Here is a 22,797-nt window from a genome sequence, read left to right as displayed (position 1 = left end):
TTTTTGGACATATTTGACTTATTCAGATTAGTTTTTATGAAACTAGTTTGTTTTTTTTTTACTTTATATTTTACATATGAGTAAAATTTTAAAACAGTCATAAATGAATAATGAGTAATAAAAAGTAAATTTCCCTGGATTAGCATCCCATTTCTTCTAGCCGCCATATTTCACTTTTTTTCCTTTTGTGTTGGTCAGTAGAAGCTTAGTAAAAAGATACTTTTTTTTCTTCCACTTGTATTTTTTTTCATATGTTTGAGCTTATTAGCTCTAATATTTTTGTTCATATGTTTGGATAGTTTGTATATACAATGTTTAGACTCTTAAAAATAAGACTGATACATTTTGTGGAGTCCTTGGCAAAAAAAAAAACTTGAAATGAATACATCAAATGATAGCTTTAATTTGATCATATTTATTCAATGAGTTTTTAATTCAGGGTTCATAATTTAATATAATTAGTGAGGATGTTATGAATTTAACTTTTTTATTTTTTAAATTTATGCTTGAAATGAGCCGATAACTGTCTACGAATCTTGTTTTCCTGACAACAGATATGAAATTACAGAGAAGTCCACTCAACTATGATGGACAGCATAATCAAATTAAAAGTTGGATTATTCAAATGTATTCAGTTTGTGTCTGTGCTACTTTTGTGAAAGATTATTTTTAGGGGTGCCAATTAATTTAGTCTGTGTCTGGATGAGGAAGAAAAGGCCATACGTTGTGTACAAACAGAAACTACATAGTAGCTCTGATATTTCTGCTGATTTCGGAGCTCTGCACATTTATCGTAATGCTGGCTTCGGTTTAACTTTGTTGCAAGTTGCAATAAATGTCATTTTACAGGCATCGGAGGTTTGTTTTGCTTTAAATTTCATTCAAAGGTCAGCCTGCAGTTCCTTGTTTTCCCGTCAGGGGGCAGCAGTTATACATAACCTGAACGCAGCGGACGAAGCAAAATCGAAACTCTTCAATGAGTCCACCTTCAGAGAAATAGTTTTGTTTTTGTTTTTTTCCCCCACCCTCTCTTATTTTAATCCTTTGCAGTCTTGGCAGAAATGAACGGGTCGTTGCACTCCAGCCCAACACTTGTGGATATAAATCTGAACCGAGGACCCGCAGGTAAGGAGAAGACTTTGTCGGACAGTTAGCAAGCCGTGTTGGCGATGCTAGCTGACTACGTTGCACCGAAAAAAAGAGAAAAAAAATCAATCTGCTGCGCAACCTGGAGCTAAAGGCTAATTAATCTAGAAAGTCGAACCACTTCCCGTGTTACTTTGTCTCATTGTGTCAAAGTTGTTATTTGCTTATAGAAGCTGCCAGAGTTTCAGTTTAATACGTCGGAAATGACAGACTTGGCAAAAAAAAGGGGGTTTTCTTTCCATAAAAAAAAGAAGCATTATTCCACTGGTTGTGTCCGCGTGAAGCCAGTTGGTTAATATTTACAGCTGCGACATAAAGCTGAATTGTTTAAAACTTTGTAATATGGCGCTTCCTCGCTATTCACTTGAACTTTGATCCACTGAGACACATTTAGTGATCAGCATCTTCCTTGGCTAACAGCTGCACTCGATGTTTACTGCTCATATTACTACCAGCCCAGCTGATTGATTTTATGTGTTTGTGTTTGCTTTCTATTTTCTCTAGGTCTGGGGTTTAATATAATCGGAGGCATCGACCAACAATTTGTCAGGAATGACAATGGCGTCTATGTTAGTAAAATCAAAGAAGGTGGATCAGCAGCACTAGATGGACGACTCGAAGAGGGAGACAAGATTCTTGCGGTAATATATACTTTTTTTTTTTTTAAAGGACTTTACATTTTTCACATTCTCTCACGCTATGGCCACACATCTAAGTTTATAATGTTGGGAGAGCAACGTAAACTTATGCATAGTTGTAAAAATGCCAAGAACGTGATAAAATTCCCAAACTATTTGATCTACATTTCATTTGTTCCCCCTTTTTTCAAAGCTTTTAGAATACCTAAAGTTTTATCAGATTAGTGGAGAGCATGTTTTCACAAGTCTGGCCAAAGATGCTCCATATTGTAGAGTTAAGCGCTGGCAATTTCACCACACGAATATTGTTTTATTTAAACTAACCCACGGTAGCTGCGGTTAAGTTGTTTTTGTCATTTATTTTTTCCAAGAATAGCAAAATTGTGTTCATCATGACTGATTTTTTTCTTTTTAAGCAACAAAAGGGGAAAAGTCCAATTGGCTGAATACTTTTTATAGACACTGTAAGTTGCGCAGACTTTTTTTTTTTTTCCCCTCCAGTTTTCAAAATCGTGCATCGTGGAGGGCATTAGTATTTCTGGAAATCTAGTAGTCTGACCTAAAAGTGAAACTAATGATTAACTGCTGTCTGGCTACACAGATATTTGATCAGAGCGTTCTGTGTTTGTCATGTGGGTGTTGCAGATTAACGGAGTCTCGCTTGAGAACCGGTACCACAGCGACGTGGTGGAGCTGTTCAGGTCAGCCGGGGAGAACGTCCACCTCCGCGTCATGAAAAAGGTAGCTGGAAATATTCCGATTTTTCTTGTTTGTTTGTTTTTTTCTTTTCATTTTACATATTCTTTGTAGATGTAACTCCACTATCTCTCCTCTTTTATCCAAACAAACAATTTAGTCATACTTGTTCTAATTGTTTCCACATCCAATAATGCTTTAAATTAAAAAATATCTCTATTTTTGATGGGTTTTTTTTCTTCAAAAATAACAGAAAATGGCAGAAAAAAATGAAAATTGGTAAAAAAAAAAAAAAAATGCATTTGTCCTTAGTGAGTGAAGCACAGTGTTACAGAAATTAAACACTGATTCCAAAATCAGTTTAAAGAGTGACTTTACATGTTATTTATTTCTTGCCCAGCCCTGTTTCTATGTGACTTTTTTTGTTTCCCCCTCCAGTTCAGCTCTGTTTTACCTCTGTTTTTTTTTTCTGCCTTGCAGTCTGACCTAAGTAACGGACCAGCCACCTCCAAACCTAATCGCCAACCTTCCTCGTCTGCTCTGGGAATGCTGGCGTTATTTGCTGGAGCCGTGTCGATCATTGTTATAGTAGCTCTTTATAAACGGCTTAAATAGACTTTTTTTTTAGTATATATGTATTATGTATCGAAGCTGACGATGTCTGTATGTTTGTTTTAGAATCAAAACCTTTGCTAATTGCCAAAAAAAAAAGATAAAGAAGCAGACGGTGTGAATGGTAGACCTTTTTCTGATTGGCAGGTAATGGCGTCATGATTTATGTTCAGTGATTTAACGGTAGCTTCTTGAGGACCCATCTTCTTATCGTCGGGGTTATCTCATGTAAAGAAATTTGTGCCGTATTGAGGTAAAGGGTTCCCGCCTCTGAGCGGACGAGAGCAAAAGAGCGGTGTGGACAGACGTCGAAATAATCGAGTCGTTCGTAAAATGTAAGCGCTGCGTCGCGTTAGCCGCGGAGACCCCTCCCTCCCTGTGCGCCCAGAGAGCCCGCTGCGTCCTCAGTGTTCAGACCAACTCCTACAAGATAATCGTAAGATACAAGCCAGGGTTTGTACATTCAAACCCACCTGGAAAAAAATAAATTAATGAAATCTGAGATGACTCGAGGGACTACTTTTAGCTGCGGATGAAGACGCATTGCTTTTTAGTGTCCCCCCACCCACCCCCCATCTCGTTTTGTCGTTTAAAATTTTAACGGTTTTAAATGACACTGTGGCTCTGTAAGCTGAAGTATCCCAGTTATTCTTCATCGGGTCAGTGTCTCATGCGTTCAGGCCAGTTTATCTTGGCCTTTAAGTAGACCAATTCAGGAAAGGTGTACTTGCCATTGCCGCCGCTGAGGCGTTCAGGAAGCCTCGGTCACTTCTACAGCGGCTTTCTGTCAATTTTTCTGGTGACAGTGTTTCATAGATTCTCCGAGGGGTTTAGGTGAGCCAAGTTTCCTGACCAAACAAGCACATTTTGGTCATCAAAGCAGGTGTTTGTGCTTTTCTCAGTCGCTCATGTGGCATTTTCCACCACATGTTTTCCTTCCATTTAACATTCCATCAGTTACTCTTGGATTCTGTGTACGTTACTATTCAACATTGTGAATGCTGGGTTTTTATCAGCTGTAGACCATGATCATCAAAATTAGCATCAATTGTTCAAATGTATCACTTTGTGGATTTTAAGAGTTTCACTTTCTGAATTGATCTATGGACTGAGATGCACTTTCTTCCCTCGCGTCGCTAGGAGGTGCTCTCATCACTCATTAAATCCAGATTTTGCAGATATAGTTCAGTAATAAAAAAAATATATCTGATTCATTTCTGAAATGGAGATGTTATGATTGTACAAGTAAAGGGATTTTTTTTTTTTGTTTCATTGTGAGCAGTTTGTTTTCATTCGTGTCTCAGTCTAACAGCAGTGTTGCAATCAACTCACTACTTTTACGTTTTGCACTAAAGCAACAATCATGGAGATTTTCCGATAGCGGTTATGAAACAGGTTTGAACAGAAATTGATGTTTGTTTGCTTTTTCTTCTTTTGGTCACATCACATCACCATCTCTATATGTGGCTAATTGTATGTAAATACATTTCTGCTATGAGACATTGTGAATATGTGCAGTATGCCAGAAAAGAAAATCACAAGCACTAAGTTATGCAAATATTCTGTTTGACATGCAGACATGTAATAAAATGTGTTTAATTCAGCTTGTGTTTAATGCTTTATTTCCATTTTACAGCAGTATTTTGAGACATACTTGTTTTGTTGTTTACTATTGATTTAAAGTGAAAGTTATAGTAATATATGAGCTTTGAAATTCATTCATACTTTCCACTTTTCAAAGAAAAAAGACAAACTTACGCTCTCAAAGATGTTTGCTGATCAAGCAGTAAAACTTAAGTATTTGGGGATAAATGCCTAGATTTAATCCTGCGTTTGCTAGCAACTTTCAGAAAAAGCTACTTGTTTATATTAAAAAGCAACTAAGACGAAAAGAATTAATTAGAATTTTATTTTATTTAATAGGGACAAACATCAACATAGACAAACTAAACAGAACAGCAGTTTGCATCAAAGTGCTTGTAGCACAAGCTAATTCCATATTGTCTAAATAAAAGTTGGTGGCCTCCGCAGGAGGGTTTGATATGGCTTCTGTCCAGGGCAGCATGATGTAGAGGGCGCAGTTCAGCATGAAAATATAAAATTCAAGTTTTTCAAATAAAACAGCATTGTCAAATTTACCTTCTCAAACTAAATAAAATAGTCTCTTTTATGCCTGATTGAAAAAGTTGTTTTTGTTATCCACTGTTTTTTATTTAAATGTCTCAAGTTATATAAGTGAATAATTTCTCATCATGAAAAAGTTAAAACGGCTTTTATAAGTGTCAGGGTGGGTTGTGTAGCCAATTTATTCAAGGGGCCCGAAGGAGGGCATTGGACAGGGCCTCATTAATTCAAGTACCACTCCTGGATCGCCACTGTGTTTTGGATCTGACAGGGCAGCTGCTAAACTATTTGTATTTTCATATTAAATTATAAAATTTTTCTCACTATTTCAGCACGTCTTATACAATAAAAAGCGAATATCTAATAGAATTTGTATTATTTCCAGTGGCCGTATATATATAGGTTTTTTTTTTTTTTTTTAAACGAAGCGGAAATTTGACTGAATTTCCCCACAGAGCTCATCTGATTGAAACAAACGGCGTCTTTCGTGGCCAAGTGTGCTGCTGGCCTCCCACCAGCGGCGCAGGCTCCCATCAGCTGTTTGGAGGACGGCTCGGAGGCAGAAATGATGTAATCAAGCAGAGAGGCAGAGCCAGAGCTGGGTCCAAGCCGCGCGACACGGACGCATCTTCGCTGCGAGGAAACGCGCTCGAGAGCCCCCCTCATGGAGCCGGTGAACGAGGGAGCAGGTCGGCGTCGGTGGAGGCGTCATGTCGCAGGGGTTGTTTGAGCCGCTCGTCCTTTCTCCTCTCAGGAAAGAGAGGGTTCTGGATGCGGTCCAGCGGCACCACCACCTCCTCTTCCACCTCCAGCACCGGCCCGGAGATGCTCTCTGGTGAAATTCCCTATCCGCGGTTGTAGATGTAATTAACCGCTCGTGCGGGCCAGCAGTCCTCTGCCGCACCTGCTCCGGCATCGGCCGAGTGGAAATGCTCCTATCGCCGCCTCCTTCGTCGACAACATCAGGCCGCTCGTGCTGTCGCCTTCTCGCCCACGATGATGACAGGAGGACGCCCGCTTCGGGTTTCAGCACATGCAGGCCCTTTTTTTTTTCTTTTACTCCTCTTACGGATCACAGAATCGGCTCTGATCTGATGTATTAAGAAGAACTAGTTGCCATTTTTTATTTTATTTTTGCTTAATCACATCTACTGCCGCGATCGATTTTCTTTTGTGTGTGTGTGTGTGTGTGTGTGTATTTTTTCCCCCTGACCTCCGGAGATGATTGCGGTGTCCGTGCAGTAGCTGTTCCTCAGCGGGGGGGAATGAGCTGAAGCCTGTCCGCAGCCGTCCACCCTGAGCCCCGGTGACTTTACAGGAGCGTGGGGGGTGCTGACCGTCTGATACAGCGTGGGGTTGAGGATCGTTTGTCCTTCCAGCTCAGGTTTGAACCATGGCCAATGAACCTGTGATCCTTAACGTGTATGACATGGTAAGCACAGCACTCACCTCATACATACTACACCTTTACTTAACTCGCACTTATTTTGGTTGTGGGGAAACTCATGTAATGACATAAATGCATGAACTGTTCCACGTCTTGACCATTTTACAACCAACATCACAGTAGTGTAATGTCGTTTGCTTTACTTAAAGTGGCAAAGGAAAAAGATAGATCTGAAAAGTGTGGCGTGCATTTTTATCCACTATGACAAGTCTTCAGAATTCACCTAATGAATCATTTAATCTCAGTAGTTGATGAAGGTCTCAGGAGTTTGACAAGAGAACATCAGAGGAATATCAACATCATGAAGGCCAGCCATGGCAGAAAGTTGTGCGGGAGTTTTAACCCTAAAACATCACATCGCAACTGCAAAAAACATAGCACAGCTTAGGTGGGAAAATCTGTCAGCATGAACAAAGTGGCTTGCAGACGTTAATCTAATTGAGAATCCATGGACAGACTTGAAAACTGATGTTCCTTAATGCATGTTCTCTGTCTCATCTGACTGAGTTGGAGGCATTTTTAAAAGAACGGCAAAAATGTTGCATAGATGTACAGACAACCCATTCAATCAACTATGGTCTTATTGAAAAGTCCATTTATTTCAGGAACTTAGATGGATGTTTGAAAGCCTTTATTTCTGCTAATCATGATGATTTTCCAACCTACAGCTAATAAAAAACACGATTCTTAAAAGTAGGATATTACATCAGGTCAATTTAAAAAAATGTGTAATATAGAAATGTTGGCTAAATGAAAAGTGTGCTTAATACCTACTTAAAAGGTGCTTTTATCCTGATAAAACGGTCTAATCAGAATGCTTATTATAATTTTCTTGAATATGAATTCCATAAAATCAGACTTTAATGTTTAAAACTGTGTCGTCTTCCTTAGTGTAATTGTATCACATAAACCCCGTTTGAAGTTTAATAGAGGTTGTGGTTGTGACGTCAAAATAAAAGAGAAAGAATTTATGGGACAAGAATCTTGTTAAACATTATTGTATCTTCTTTTTTTCTTCTTCTTTTTTGTTAGACGGTTTTAAAATCTCACGCAGTCTTTAAACAAAACACAAGACTGCAGGGTGGAAACGACTCAGTTGAAAACCGTGAAACGCCTCACGGACTGGGGAAAGTCTTACCGCCGTCCTCTCTTTCTTCGAGTTCATTCACAAGAAAGCGGAGAAGACGTATTGAAAAAAAAAAAGCCTTTTTATACTCTGAGCTCGGAGCTGTGAAACATGATTCTCTGTCGGCTCTCTGACCTCTGCTGCTGCGTCCTCAGTCCTACGGGCGCGACTCAAAGACAACGGTCCTCCTTCAGACCTGAACGCACCCCTTGCTTTTCACATTCTGTCCCGCTTGGCGGATCATATGCATGAGTTACAGCCTGTCATTGCAGCAGCTGCTTCATTTTCTGCAATTCAGTATGATTGGGTGATGATTCAAAAAAGAGAAAATTTGATTTGAACCATCTATCGGCAATGCCTGTAAAGAAGCTTTTATATGTATTTACATCCACTGACACAACTAGCATGTAGCATTGTAGCTACATAGAGAAACAGCTGCGTCGCAAGTGATTAATCAGTGCACAGCTTGGGTAAACTATAGATAGGTGGTGTTTGTATGATCTCGGGGTTATGGGAAGTTGCTCAGGGCTGCATTAGAAAGGGGGGCGCTAAAAATATAACTTATCAGTTGTGTCTTTTACACGTTTTCTATTGCTTTTGTGCACAAGAAGTCAATGCATTGTAAGGATCCCCCTGCTTGGTGCTGAGAATAATGAGGCCATTTTAGGTTCCTTAGTTGTTTTTGATTGGCTTTGGGGCAGCAGGAGGAGGGGCTTACCCAGGACACTGTTTATGCAAGAACCTCCACTGCCTGCATCCCACAGACAACCTGTTAGTGGAGCTGTGAATGTTATAGGAGAAAACTAACAGGTGGCCTATTGGCACAAGTTAACACAATGATTGAGCTATCTGTGATTTTGTTAAAAATAATGTAAAAGAAAAATGTGTATTTCTTAGTGTGGGATTTTCATCCTTCATTGAAGAAATGTACTCCAAGTAAACATTGGTTTTTTTACACTTCTTTACCAGACATATTTTTAGCATTGGATACTTTCTGACAGTAAGGGTCTCACTACGTCACCAGGTGTAACAATGACGCGCAAACGTCCAGATTCATTTCTGACCAACTGATTACATTGGGGGGGAAAAAAAAAGTTACATTGGGGGAAAAAAAGTTACATTAGGAAAATAAATAAATAATCACGGGGGCGGCGGCAGTCAAATTCCTCCACAAAAATTTACACAAGAATAATAAAAGAAGGCAGCGGGAGTGAGTCACACCAGCAGGGAGGAAGATGAACTGATTGTCAACAAAGGGAACAGCAAGGCATGTGAAAACAAGAGTGACAAGAGTGGAAAAAGGCTCCACTGTCTTTGCGTTCCATTGTGAGAGTCAGGCATGACGGATTTACCACGGTGCTAGAAAATGTTCGCCGTATTATGTTGTTTTCCTGCATAGAAGTCGACAGTTGAGTGTTTCCGATGCATTCCAGGTCTAAAACCAGCAGAGAGCCTATGGAGCGTACGGTGGGGAAACATGATGAGACTCAGTTGACACAAAGTAATGCCGTGGGAATGCTCTAATAGCGTGACTATGGGACCGGAAATGTGTTTTATTATTGATAAGAGGCAGCTGGGGCAACTCTTAGCATGTTTTCTCATGGTGCCTAACAATATGGATGCATCAGCGGGTGGGGCAGCTGCTGTATTTCCATGAATTATCTCCTCGCTGTCCATAGAGAGGTCAGGAAGTGATGGCTGCCCATTTCCATCTTTTGTGACTCACTGTAAATCGTTGACACGAAGGATCCATCAGTGGGGGTTTTCTGTTTAGTGTTTTCCAGAAATGCTCTGTTACTACTAGTAAATACATTACAGGTTAACACTCATTTTAACTCTGAGTGCCAGTAAATCTTTGCCTTCTACAGATTTCTTCTGGTTTCGCTTCCTTCGTCAGCCTTAAATCTCTAAGATCGTCAATGTTGAGACCAAGCTTACCGAGTAAATATGGAAAGAACTTTAAAGCGATTATTTCATTTATCAAAATAAATAATCTGTTAAATTAACCTGACCCTGTGTGAAAAATAAAATGAAATCGTGAGTTTTTTCTGAGTTCAGTTTTACTGACTTGACTAGACCCAAACCCCTGCATAAAGTAGGATAAAAAATGTCACTGACATCAGTTTGGAAAGGATTACAAAGTCTTTGTAATCAAGTTTTGGCGCAGAGGGAATGCTAAGTTTTATTAAAATGTGGCAACCTTTTATCAACTACTTTAATTCCTCAAAGATAAGATTACACCAGACTAAATATAATGTGTTTTTTTGTTTTGTTTTGTCTCATTTTGGTTTGGGTCTGATCTTGTAATAGGGATTGATTATAAGCCGTTGTTTCAAATTGATATGTAATTTTTTACTTGTATCTGCTGAGCCTCATATGTCAAACTGTATGCTAAAATTCATAAATCAAAATTTAAGTTGTGGGGAAAAGAAGTTATCTGAAACTAACACATTATATGACAGGATCTGACATGACGTCCTGCTCTGCACTCCCTACCGGTTGGTGGCGCTAATACACCCATTCGTTGTTTGCCAACCGCATATAAACACTCAGAAAAGATACAACACTAGGCCCGTTGTCGGTAAAATACAAAATGCTTCGATTTGTCCACCCGGAACTTGTTGGGCAAAACGAAGCATTTTGTATTTGACTGTTCTGGTGTTGTTGAGGAAACGAGTCTAGAGTGAAGCTTTTTAGAACGCAACTGTCACGCTAAAAACATTTGGAAGCTTTGACGTCGGTCACGTAATCTTACGCTTGCGCGATCAGGTCCGTTTTAAAATATTTTTTTGTTTCGTTTATTCACAATACCTTAGAACAGTGGTTCTTAACCTGGGTTCGATCGAACCGAGTCGGTCTCAGGGGTTCGGCGGAGCCTCTGCCGCGGAGATAAAGACACACTTGTGTCGTGATGACGCGCCCTGCTTTGCCATCACTTGCTGCAGAGGATCACGTTACATTGCTTATCTAATCAGAGCTGCGGAGAAGCACTGATTGAAGGAGCTCCACTCTCAGCATGGATTTGAACTTGTGTCTTTAATTATTTCAGCAAAGCTCACCGTTTTTACCAAATTCTGTAGTCTAAATCTGCTCCTTAGTCGCATCTCTTCGGGGTTGCTACTGCCTCTAGTGGCGTGGGGGTGGTAACACAGCTAATATTATTATATTATTACATTACTAAATCAGAATACCGCTAAGTATTTTGTGTGTCGACTGGGGCGGGGGGGATAAGAAGGGTTCGGTGAATGCACATATGAAACTGGGGGGTTCGGTACCTCAAAAAAGGTTAAGAACCACTGCCTTAGAGAAATAAGTATTCTTCAGAATAAGCTTCATGAGCAAAAAGTACAATTTAACTTAGTCGAGTTACTTTGGTTACATTTTAAGCACAGCATTTTTTCAGTTTCTTGTAAAATCTGATTTTTACAGTAGAATTTAGGGGTAGGGTTTCTACTCCAATTCGAAAGGGGGCGGTATTGCACTGTAAAATCTGTTTGCCAACCGCCTGTAAAGTAAAAGAGAAAGAATGTACCCTTTTATTCTCACCATAACAACAATGGCACATGACTCCCCTGTTCTGTCTGTGCTTCTGCACCTTTTTAAGTTATTCGCCGCCTTAAAACAGAATTTGCTCATTGTGGAACATTTATGCCGCCAGCGAAGGCGCATAAATTACATGCGTCAGATCATATGCGCGCCTCTGCACAAGCGAAGGGTTACGAAAACACGGTTCTGGGTCCGACCAGGGAGAACAAGTCACTGGTGGGACGATTTTGAAAAAGGCGCTGTTGACAAATCGGCATGGATGGAAAACTTTCGGATGTCCAGAGAGTCCCTGGTGGCCCTTTCCGGGGAGCTTTGTCCCTACTTGGAGGGCAAACAGACCAACATGAGATCACCGGTGGGGGTCCTGAAAAAGGTCGCCTGCACGTTATATTACTTGAGTGACGAAGGGAGAATCCGGAGAACAGCGAATAAATTTGGCTTGTCTCATTCGACTGTATCCGTAATTGTTAGGCAGACGTGCAAAGCCATCACAGAACACATGGGTCCACAGTATATAAAGCTCCCGTTCACCGAGCCCGAAGCAGAGGCGCTTGTGTTCGGATTTTTGCATGCTCATGGTATCCCGCAGTGCTTGGGGGCCATCGATGGGACCCACGTGGAAATTAAACAACCTTCCTACAATTCCTCGGACTACCTGAACAAAAGGGGAACTCACTCCCTCAACATCCAAGCAGTGTGCGACTTTAGACACAGATTCATGGACGTCGTCATAAGGTGGCCTGGGAGTGTGGACGATGCACGGATCTTCGCCAACTCCAGAATAAACACACGCTTGAAGTCCGGTGAGATCCCAGCCCCGGAGAAGCGGATTGTGGAGGACGAGGGAGCCATACCCGTTTTTCTCCTGGGAGACTCCGCCTATCCTCTCCTGCCCTATTTGATGAAGGAATATCCCAATGATGGCTCTAGCTCTGAAGAGGAAAAGTTTGGACGTTGTGTCAGTAGAGCTCACGAAGTCATTGAACGTGCGTTTGGAAGACTTAAGGCCAGGTTTGGGTCTCTTAGGCGACCCATGGACCTAAACATGATTGACTTGCCTCGTGTGATCTATGCATGCTTTGTCTTACACAACTACTGTGAGGCCATGGAAGAACCAGTGGATGAGGATCTTGTATCCACAACAATGTACGCCAACCAACAAAGTCAGCCACCGGCAAAAACTAACACCAAGCTCACAGACTGTGATGAGGAAGATGGAGAAAGAGTTAGACAAGTTGTTGCCAAGTTTCTTGATTCACTGGAAAGGATTTGACTCATGGTTTTGTGTTATTTTCCATATTTTTGTGTAACTGATTCTGACTTATTGGATAAATAAACAAGAGTTTGCTCATTTTTGCCTTTTATTTTATCACACACTTTAGAAACAATGGCACAGTAGATATATTTTTTAAAGGTTGTGTGTAAATAAGTAGCATTCTTGAAGTGCCAGTGCTACATAAACACGACAAAAATCCTAAGTTTACTTTTATTGCATATTTCAGCAATAACGAAGCTTATAAAGTTTTATGTCAAAAAGGACAAAAAATGAAAAGAAAATATGAAAAACCTTATGAGTCCATCCCGAGTGATGCAAGAGATTTGATGTGAAATTGGGGAAAAAAATAAATAAATAAATACATTTTTTATTACAATTTTATAATAAATATTTGGGACCTAAAGGTAAAAATGTGTATGCTTTTTTTTTTTTAACTCTTTGCTCCAGGAATAACAATGCATCAAAATCAGTGCTGTTACTAGCTTTTGTTTTTTACATTAATCAATGCTGTAACACCTACATCCAAAATATTAAACTTTTCTGTTTATTTTTAAAAAATACTGCATATTTTGTGTTTTCCCCGTAAAAAAAAACTTTGTTTTTTCACAAAAAGGGCATCAAAACAGAAAAGACCTTAAAAATATGAAAACTTTATAGTTGTGAATAGGTCTGAAGTTGTTGCAAATATTTGACATAATGGAAGTGAAAAAAAGAGTGTAGTGGCACATAATACAGCTGTAATATTGAAAACACTAAGGTAACAAAATAATAATAAGAAAGAAAATTTGAGAGATTGGTACGCTTGCAGTTTAGCAAATCACCAAGTTTTATAAACTAGCGAAGTCCTGCTCTTCCGTTGTGTCATCCAGCTGCAGACTTTGTTGGAATGATGTTTGCTGGAAGTTGCCCTGGTTGCTGGGGAGGGAAGTGGATGGGCCAGGTGTGCTATGTGGAGCAGGAGTCTGTGCTAATCCAGATTAGAGCCGTTGCAGAGGGCCAGGTGTGCTGTCAAAGAATGTTTATGAATCTGAAGAAGTAAAAATGCATTATTCTTCTGAACTCTAGATCACAAAAAAGTTTTAATATCCAAATCCTATTTTCTAACAGTTTTTTTTTTTATTTACAAATGAGTATTAGCTGCACTTTTCAATGTCAATCCCAAAATCAAGATGAACGGTTCTGTCTTTAGGCATAGATATAAACAAAGCTTAGTTTAGTAACACTATTACCGCTAAGATTATTGTGTAGCGCAAATATTGCAACATGTTTTTGCAAATATTTCTAACGTAGCTCCACAAAATAAAGTGATTTTTAACTTAAAATTACAAAAAGAAAACAAAATCACAAAATCCTGGAGGAGCTAATCAATGTGAAAGGATGTCCAATGTAATTCAAAGAAGTGCTTACTGAATGCAGACACCAGAGATCTTTAAATGAACTATTTTAGGAGAAACTAACTCATAACTAGGAGGATTAAGTTAAAACGTGCTAAAACATTTATCTCAACCACATTGTTTTGACCTCCGAGCTCTTTGTGACAATACGAAGAAGGCGTATCTTCCAAAAATGTGAGTCTACACAGTTGACTCGAACCATTTCTCTTATTTAATCTGTGCTGTAAATGGCCCCTGCTACTGTCAGGCATTGTGGGGTTTTGATTTAGGAGCTGGTATATCCCGCCAGTGCTTTTTCTGCATTATTTAAGGTGACAGGATGAGAGCATGTCTGTTGAGCTGCCGCACAGCCTCTGCTCCCTGACTCCGTCTTTCTCTTCTCGTTTTCTCCGCAGTACTGGATAAACGAATACACCTCCAATCTGGGCATTGGAGTCTTCCACTCAGGCATCGAGATTTATGGCAGAGGTAAGACGAGGACCGTCTTGATGTCTGTGAAATCCCATTACGCGTCCCCGAGTCGAGGATGGCCCTGAGGCGACATGGAGCTGCGCTCGGTGACAGGCGTATAGTGAGATTTGTGCAAGGCAGATGAAGTTTGGAGAAAAAAAAATGGAATATGGAATTGTACTCCAAATAGCATGACCCCGTTTCTCTTGGTTGAGTCACCACTGACTCTGTTTATGTGTGTGTGTGTGTGTGTGTCTGTGTGTGTGTGTGCGTGTGTGTGTGTGGACTGAAATAGAGGGGCAGGATCCCTGGTGAAACTTGATCTCTGGAAATCCAGTATGCCCTTGGAACTGGACATATTGGCTCTGCGCACAGAGAAATATGGTGACAGTCTGGGGCCTGACTTTAGAAAAGGTTCGCAGGAGCAGTAGCCCAGGGTGCCATTTTTTTGAGAGGCAAAGACTTTTATTTTATTTATTCACTTTTTTATTTAATGAATGCTTACTTTTTTAAACATTGCACTTTATATCATGTGAGTTGTATTATTTTTTTATATTAATATTCAAGTATTTGAACATTACAAAGTTATCGTCCAATTATTTGGGAATAATATAGATTTATTAGCTTTTAAGCATCAGTTCATACTTACTGATGTATTCTAGTAGGACTACCTAATAATGTACTTTAATTGACATTAGTGAAAGAATTCTTCCTTTGTGGATCGGGCACCAAAGCTGGGTGCAGCCCAGGGCCCCACATCCCGGTAAATACACCCCTGGTGACAGTGAAGTCATAACATAAGCTCTGTAGTTTGCTGTTGCTCTCTACTCTCTGTGCTCTAATGATAGGGAGTAGAGCCCTGCACTCAAGCCAGCCCAAATTATTTAATTACAACATCCATGATTAATCGCTCTCTTCTCTATAATTACAGAAGAGGAGGTATTTTTTTCTTCTTCTTCTTCTTCTTTTGGGGGGCAACAACGTCTAATCTGTATTTTGCATCTTCTTCCTCTGCCCCGCAGAGTTCGCGTACGGCGGTCACCCCTACCCTTTCAGCGGCATCTTTGAAATCAACCCCGGCAACGCTGCGGAGCTGGGAGAGACCTTCAAATTCAAGTGAGCGCGCGCTTCCTTATTCCAGCACGTCGGAGTGCGCGCGCTTTGACGCCACGCTTTTTATCTATTCCAAACAGGGAGGCCATTGTTTTGGGCACCACGGACTTCACAGAGGAGGACATAGATAAAATCATGGAGGAGCTCGGTAAAGAGTTCAAAGGGAACGCCTATCACCTAATGCACAAAAACTGCAACCACTTCTCCTCCTCGCTGTCTGAGGTCAGTCTGATGTAACACTTTTCCTCCCAAAGTGCTGCGAAGCAACACAGGAGAGACGGCGTAAAAATACCATGTACTGCATGTTTTCTGTATTGGGTTCTCTCTGTACACAAAGGCTCAAACTTGAAACTTTTAAATTGAAAGAAATGTTCATATTCTTGAAACTGCGCTGGTAATCTTAAACGTAAAGCAAAGAAATTAACAAAAGGTATTTGATTATTTTAATTATCCTATGCTTTCTTCTATAATAGTGCCTGTAGTTGTGCTTTGTCTGATTTTTCTTTTTTTCTTTTTTTTTTTTTTAGAAAAGAAGCAAACAAATAAAGATAAGCTAACCATTTTATCAGCCTTTGTCTCTTCAAAGATAGAAGAAAAATGCATGTGTTACACAACACAAAACAGAGCAAGGTTGTGCTTTTTGTGCAAAGAAAGATCGTTAGTTGTTAGGGCTTTTTGGTAATCGATTATTCTGACAGTAAATCGATTAATGAGACAAAAAACATGGCACCTCCCACAGATTTTTCATTTAGCCACGTCATCCTTTTTCACACTGTATTAGAAATAAATGTAAAAAAAAATTAATGATTTGTTTATTTGCATTTAAATAAATGCAAATAAACAAATCATTAAATTTCTTTTTTCAAATAAGAAAAGAAACATTTTATTGCCTGAAATGCAGTAAGGGAGCATTCCTTTGGTAAATCTGAACCGGCTAAAACTATGCAACTTGAGGAATTTTTGGCTAAAATCTATTTTCAGACAAATTTTTGTGTTAAATGCAAAATGTATATATTTTTGTACAGTTTTAGCTTAATTACCTGTGTGAGTATGTTGTTTTATTTTCTCAGCAAATTACATTGTGTCTGTGTCTCTATGCTCCAGTTGACGACTAATCGATTGCTAAATTAGTTGACAGTTTCTTCAATAATCGTTTAATTGCAACAAATCGTTTCCGCCCTAAGCTCATCATTTCACAATTAAAGTGACTCAATGGAGACAAATGTCACTGTATATGCGCAAATAAAACTCCACAGATATAAAGAACAGAGTTCAGTCCGTCTCTTCGAAAGGCATTTCAGGATTCCTGCCTTCTTGCACCGTCACCATCATCCGCACAGATCCTGTACTTGTGTGTTTTCATGTGACGAAGTCCTTTGTGTTGCCCTGCGATGGACTGGCGACCTGTCCGGGGTGTACCCCACCTCTCACCCGTTGACAGCTGGAGATAGGCTCCAGCACCCCTCCCTGCCCCAATGGGATCATGGTGTAAAAAAATGAATGGACGGACGGACGGATGGATGAGCCCTTTGTGCTCCAAAGCTATGGAGTAGATAAACTCCTCCTCCTTCGCTCTGCTCTGGGTGGCGCCTGGACAGAACAGCCTCGACAGAGCCTGGCATCTCTGGAGCTTCTGTAGTTACAGCCAGGCATCTGTGCTATATTGAGCCTCATCCTGTTGCCATGGAAACTCAACTTGTTGAATGTGCAATGCTGGAACCTGTCCGGGTTTCATCGTTGGAGGTCTATACGTTAGTTTAGCTTGCAAAAAAAATTTGGGAGCAGTTTTTAAAAACCAGTAGTGGTGAAATGTATGTCCTCTCCTGTTCTGTCCCCTGAACACACCGTCCCAGTAATGATCAGTGGTGTTTGCGTCATTCTGTGAAACAACAAAACTGGCCAGAGTTGATGAGGGAGACGAATGGAGCTGATGCAGGGCAGTTCGACGAAAAGTCTGCGACAAATGACCAGAAGCTTAGGCGAAGTTTCACATTTTGTCAGGCCAGTCAGTGTTCCTAAAAATGCAGCCAAAGCTACAATGGGACGGTTCAGGTCTTAACATAATTGTGTCTTGGAATGACCTAGTCAAAGTCTAGACATAAATCCAATTGAGAATTTGTGGTGAAACTTGAAAATTGCTATTCAAAGACATTCTTTGTTTTATGAGAAAATGTCAGAATTATATGTATGCTACTCTGTATTGGTCTGTCACATTGTGGTTGTAATGTAACAAGATATGTAATCGTTAAAGCTGCAGTATTTTATAAAGCAATATCTTTTTTACGTGTTTGTTGAAACTGTCGCTATGTTGTGACAGTATGGTATGAGACAGATAATTTTAACAGAGTATTTTTCCTCTTATAGATTTCTTCTCTTTTTCATGTCAAATTTAGTTTGATGGTCTTAATAATCTAAGTGTGACAAGTAAAAGGTAAAAAGTGAACAAATTTATAAGGAAAAAAAGTTGGAATACCTAATCTGTAAACTTATTCAACAGTTTACAGAAATCTATAACCCAAGATTTCTTTTGTGGTTACACGCTGCGCTCACCATTGTGTGTGTTTTTTATTTTATTTTATTTTTTTACCCTCTGTTTCAGTTGCTTTGTGGAAGAGAAATCCCCCGCTGGGTCAACAGACTGGCTTATTTCAGCTCCTGCATCCCCTTTCTGCAGAGCTGCCTACCCAGAGAGTGGCTGACCCCGGCTGCTCTGCAGAGCCACATCAGCCTCGGCCTCCACAAGGAGGAGCAGAATGACTCGAGCGACGAGGACCCCACGTCGCCGTCCGGTGCGGCTGCCGCTGGCTCAGGCTCCTCCCACAGTTGTCGCCACACCCGTGTGTGACCCGACCTCTGGACCCACGCCGCTGTCGCCGGCGGCTTCAGTAGGCTTTGAACAACCAACTGACCTCATACTGTTTGGCCTCTGAATGAAAAGAGACTGGAAACATGAACTTGCTCTTTGATGTTTGACGGACTCTTCAAAACCTGGAGACTCCTTGACGGAAAGCCTGGAAGGAAACTTTGAGACCTTGAAGAGTCGGCTCTGACTCCAACCGTACACACTTGTAGATCTGAAGTTTGTAGTATAACATTCTTAGTCTTTTCCACAAAAATTCAGAAAAACCTTCGTCAGCCTTGTTCCCTGCCCTGCCTTCGAAGCTGCTTTTGTAGAAAAAACGAAAACTTTCTAGACAGTAACATTACCAGGAAACTGCTAATCCCCGCAAGTTCGGCAAGTCCTCGTTTAATAACCTCTATGTGGCCTTTGGATGATATCGCTGAATCTAGTTTCTTAAGGTGTATCTATTCTGTGGCCATTTCAGAGGATGAGTTTCGGGTGGGAGGTTGGGGTTGATATTTCCTTAAAGAGAAAATGTTGCATGTTGAGACAATGTCATAAATTAGACAACTAACCGGAGATGCGATGGGGCGACGCAGTACTTGACCTCTATCCCTTCAACAAAACTTGTCTGACATCTCGAAGTAGGCTAGAAGATCACAGAAACCGAGTATTCCCAAATTTAAATAAATTCAAGAAATTTGCACTTCAGAGAACCACAATGAGTGCCATTAACCACAAATGGAGAAAACTTTTAACAATAGAAAATCTTCCCAAGATCGTCCATCTGACCCAAAATTACTCCAAGAATGCATCAACAACTCATGCAAAAGGTAAACAAAAAAAAATAACTCAAAAACTTCAATTTTGGCATTGCAAATCTCAGTTATTGCCTTGGTTTATGAATTAACAACAAGAAAGAGACTGGGCAAAAAAAAAAAACCCTGTTAATGATTGACGAGACAAAAGTAGGACTTGGCCAAGAGTCTGTGGCCTCAAGCAAGCAGTCCTGGATTTTTCAGCAGGACTGAACCGTTGGATCCAAACTGTCCAACTGCAGATCATCCAAATTTGGGTTTGAGACGTTACAGTTTAGTGAGGTTAAGACCTAGAAACATCACGTTCATGTTGTTCTCTTTTGGACAAACACTGTAGATTGCTTGCGTATCCAAGGAAACACCAGCAAGTCCTCTATCAGAATGGCTAAAATCATAAAAAAATAAAGATTTTTAAGTTGGGTAGGCAAGTTTTATTGATCTACTTTGGGATACCTAGAAAATGGTGCTGACTGCCTTGAAACAATCCTGCAAAGAATACAGGGTCAAAGCTAATCTACAAAGACGTAAAGGTCTCTTAGCGGAAGCTACAAAATCTTGCCACCAAAGGTGTGGAGGGCAATTGCGTTTTCTCAAAAGACCCGGTTGGTTTAAATAGCCTTTTTGAACGTTAGCATTGGATATGTAATAAAAATTGCAAAGAAAACAGAAGAAATCTGTGAGCTGGCAAATACTTTTTACCCCTGTCGAGTCGTCATGTAAACCTTCTCGTGATCGTTTTGTAGAAGAAAATCTCTTTACTAGGAATTACAGCGTGAATAAGCCATTAGCCGAGCAACCAGTTTCTTAACAGTTGCTAACAATCAAGAGTGAATACTTTTGAGTTGAAACAGCTGCTGTTCAGTGAGCCTCAGGCAGCTCGGTCACTGTCTCTGACCGTCTCAGAGAAAAGGTTCTAGTGCTGTTCTCTGTTACCGACTCTGTGACCGCATTTTTTCTGATTACTCTTTTATATCCAAGTGATCTTTGTACTGTTAACATTATTTCCAGCCAGACTCATCATTAGAACCACAGAGACAGAGGTGCCGCGGTAAACAGGAGCAGAAATCTGTCCTTTCCCTTCCATCAAGAGTCCAACATGTTGTGTGTGCAGTTACTGTGAGTTCGGCTTAGCATTAAGATTGGCCCCTTCGCAGGTCACAGTTCAGCCCCCCACTGTATCGACTTCTTAAACTGTTTATTGTGCCGGCGGCAAAACACGAAAACGACAAATCCGGATTGGTTTTGAGAGATTACATGCTGAACTGTTTCTCGCTTTAGCACCAGCTGCACGGGAAGAGACGTTCTTGGAATGTCTCTGGGTATAAACTCATGAAAGTCGTCTAAAAAAACCAAGAAAGATGCATTATTTTGCCATTTGATTTTTTTGTTTGTTTGTTTGTTTGTTTGTTTGTTTTGGTGATGAATTATCCAAGCCACATGTAAGAAGTGCTGGAAAGAAGATTTTAATACCCTGGGACACCTGTGTCTGCTTTACAACTCTGTTTCTCAAAAGGTGAGATGATGTGAAAAATGTAACCAAGAGCAGAACAAGCCCAGATGCTCACAGCAAGGGGAAAAGATGACGAATTTAAACTGATTTGCATTTTCACAGCAAGCGTTTGGGAAGTGCAGTAAATATCGTGTGTAGTTTGGAGTATATACTGATTTTATAAGTCGTGACATCAGCAAAGTGGAAGGAAATTATGTCGTTACGGACGCCAACTCCCACAATGTGCACTGACAACTGTCTTAAAGGAACGGTGCCTTTCAAAAGTATTCTTACCATTTAAGGTTTTCCATATTTTTGTCATGTTACAACCGCAATCTTCAATTAATTTTAATGGGATTTCACAGGATAGTGCATGGCTGTGAAGAGAGAGGAAAATACAACAGTAGATGGTTTTTGTAGCTTTGTACAGAAACGGTTTTAAAATTATGCCATGCATTTGATACCACCTTTTGTTACAAAACCACCTTTTGTTACAAATGTATTTGTTACAATACATTTGTATTCTCCTTTAGAATACAGATTTACTGAATTTCGCTTACCAGCGTAAAAGGGGCTGAATACAAATGAATGATACACTTAAAATTTTTATTAGTGAAAATTGTTTTAACCGTCTCACTATTGGTGTAGTTTTACTGGTCTGTCGGGTAAAATCCCAGTGAAATTCATTGACGTTTGTAGTTAAAATGTAAAAACTGAGAAAAGTATGAAAACTTTTCCAAGGAGCTTTACTTCTTTTCTTTAGCAGAGAAGAAGATGCAGCATGTATGGTCCTGCCCAAAGAATTGTCAGAATAAAAGATTTCTGGTTTACAGCCTGAGGACTAATTAAGATTTTCACACCTTTATATTTCCATATTTCTCCAAATCTTTTAAACGTATTTTGTTCTCTGGATAATAACATCAAACGTCTCCTCCTGAAAAAGTGTGTACTGGCTGGGATTTTTTTATTCATTCTTTTTTTTTTTTTTAACCTGTTTTTAGGTAAGTTAGTCACCATTTTACACTTTTTTCACAATTTTGTTCTTGTATTTTCTCTCACCTAGCTTCTTGAAATATCACACATAATTTAAAATGAGCATGTTTAATATGATTCATTTTTTTATCACTTGACATGACATTTGTCAAGTGATAAAAAAAAATATGATTCCTGTGTCGGCCTCCTACTCTTCCCGGTATCTGCAGACGTAGTAGTGGCATCGATCCCTCATCGCCATGATCGCGATCTCGTGTATTTACAGAAAATTTCTGTATTTACAGAAAGTTTATTTTTCTGTCGCATGAACGACAGAAAGATGGGAAGAGAATAAATGGTCACGTATTTCGTCATTCCAATCATAATTGGGCTCAAAGGCATGAGAGCAGAGAACGACTGCGGTGTTCTGCAGTGAATCCGGCTTACGTCGGTTTTGTCCTCCTTGGCGTAAGATTGCATGATCTGAATCACTTTTCCTGGCTGTGCAGTTTTGTTGTGCTGCGTCGCTGAACAGCCGCCCCTCTCTCAGGAAGGAAATCACATGGCTTCTGGTACGACTGACTGAATCCCACAGGAAACGGGCTTAAAAGTGCAGATCAATCATTTAACTTCTTCGTGCTGCTGAGTAAGCTGTATCCTCGTTTGCTTTTGTCTTATTTCTTTTTTTCCCCACCAGTTTATTGTGCTGCAACTTTCAATATTGTTTTGTTTTGTTGTTTTTTTTCTTTGTGAAATTGTACAGTGGTTCAGTATTAAATCCTGGAATCTCTTTCGACACGGCAGGCCAAAGAGGTGTTGGAGAATTTTTTTATTATTATTATTTGATTTGATTGTGTCTATCAAAAAATTGTATTTCCTTCTCCTAACTCCATAAATCCCCAAAATGATGGTAATTCTAGAATAAAGAGAGTGATTGCAACTAGATATTGTCTTTATTTTTGTCAAATAAGACATTGCAAACATTGGATTAGCAGATATGCTAAAACAATATATTTTAACTACATAGACACATCTCATATGCAACCATATGCAACCTTCTTTCATGGCTGACCATTGTATGTTTGGAGCATCTCTATTCAAAAATCAT

At 39.9% G+C, this 22,797-nt stretch overlaps 2 protein-coding genes across 2 annotated transcripts; both read left to right on the top strand.

Annotated features, from left to right (window-relative positions):
* Positions 1–50: 50 nt before the first annotated feature.
* Positions 51–4,695, top strand: synj2bp (synaptojanin 2 binding protein). The gene is made up of 4 exons (XM_008398977.3): positions 51–1,125; positions 1,651–1,787; positions 2,430–2,525; positions 2,961–4,695. Exons 1-4 carry the CDS (start codon positions 1,062–1,064, stop codon positions 3,093–3,095), a joined length of 432 nt encoding a protein of 143 aa, XP_008397199.1. The 5' UTR covers positions 51–1,061; the 3' UTR covers positions 3,096–4,695.
* A 1,088-nt stretch (positions 4,696–5,783) lies between these two features.
* LOC103458308 (deubiquitinase DESI2) lies at positions 5,784–22,632 on the top strand. Its single transcript, XM_008398976.3, has 5 exons — positions 5,784–6,648; positions 14,401–14,473; positions 15,478–15,571; positions 15,649–15,790; positions 18,168–22,632. Exons 1-5 carry the CDS (start codon positions 6,610–6,612, stop codon positions 18,411–18,413), a joined length of 594 nt encoding a protein of 197 aa, XP_008397198.1. The 5' UTR covers positions 5,784–6,609; the 3' UTR covers positions 18,414–22,632.
* Positions 22,633–22,797: the final 165 nt, after the last annotated feature.

Source organism: Poecilia reticulata, chromosome 22 (assembly GCF_904066995.2).
Source record: "Poecilia reticulata chromosome 22, P_reticulata-male-v2, whole genome shotgun sequence".
In the NCBI taxonomy this organism is placed as follows: Eukaryota; Metazoa; Chordata; class Actinopteri; order Cyprinodontiformes; family Poeciliidae; genus Poecilia; species Poecilia reticulata.
Note: the sequence above shows the minus strand (reverse complement) of the source record. Positions and strands in the feature narration are given on the sequence as shown.

Bases quoted from the DNA above. Each gene is read 5' to 3' on its own strand.
- synj2bp (XM_008398977.3), top strand. From the start codon at position 1,062: ATGAACGGGTCGTTGCACTCCAGCCCAACACTTGTGGATATAAATCTG. The intron at 1,126-1,650 runs GTAAGGAGAAGA...TATTTTCTCTAG, and splicing joins TCTGAACCGAGGACCCGCAG to GTCTGGGGTTTAATATAATC. The intron at 1,788-2,429 runs GTAATATATACT...TGGGTGTTGCAG, and splicing joins AGGGAGACAAGATTCTTGCG to ATTAACGGAGTCTCGCTTGA.
- LOC103458308 (XM_008398976.3), top strand. From the start codon at position 6,610: ATGGCCAATGAACCTGTGATCCTTAACGTGTATGACATG. The intron at 14,474-15,477 runs GTAAGACGAGGA...TCTGCCCCGCAG, and splicing joins CATCGAGATTTATGGCAGAG to AGTTCGCGTACGGCGGTCAC. The intron at 15,572-15,648 runs GTGAGCGCGCGC...TATTCCAAACAG, and splicing joins GGAGAGACCTTCAAATTCAA to GGAGGCCATTGTTTTGGGCA.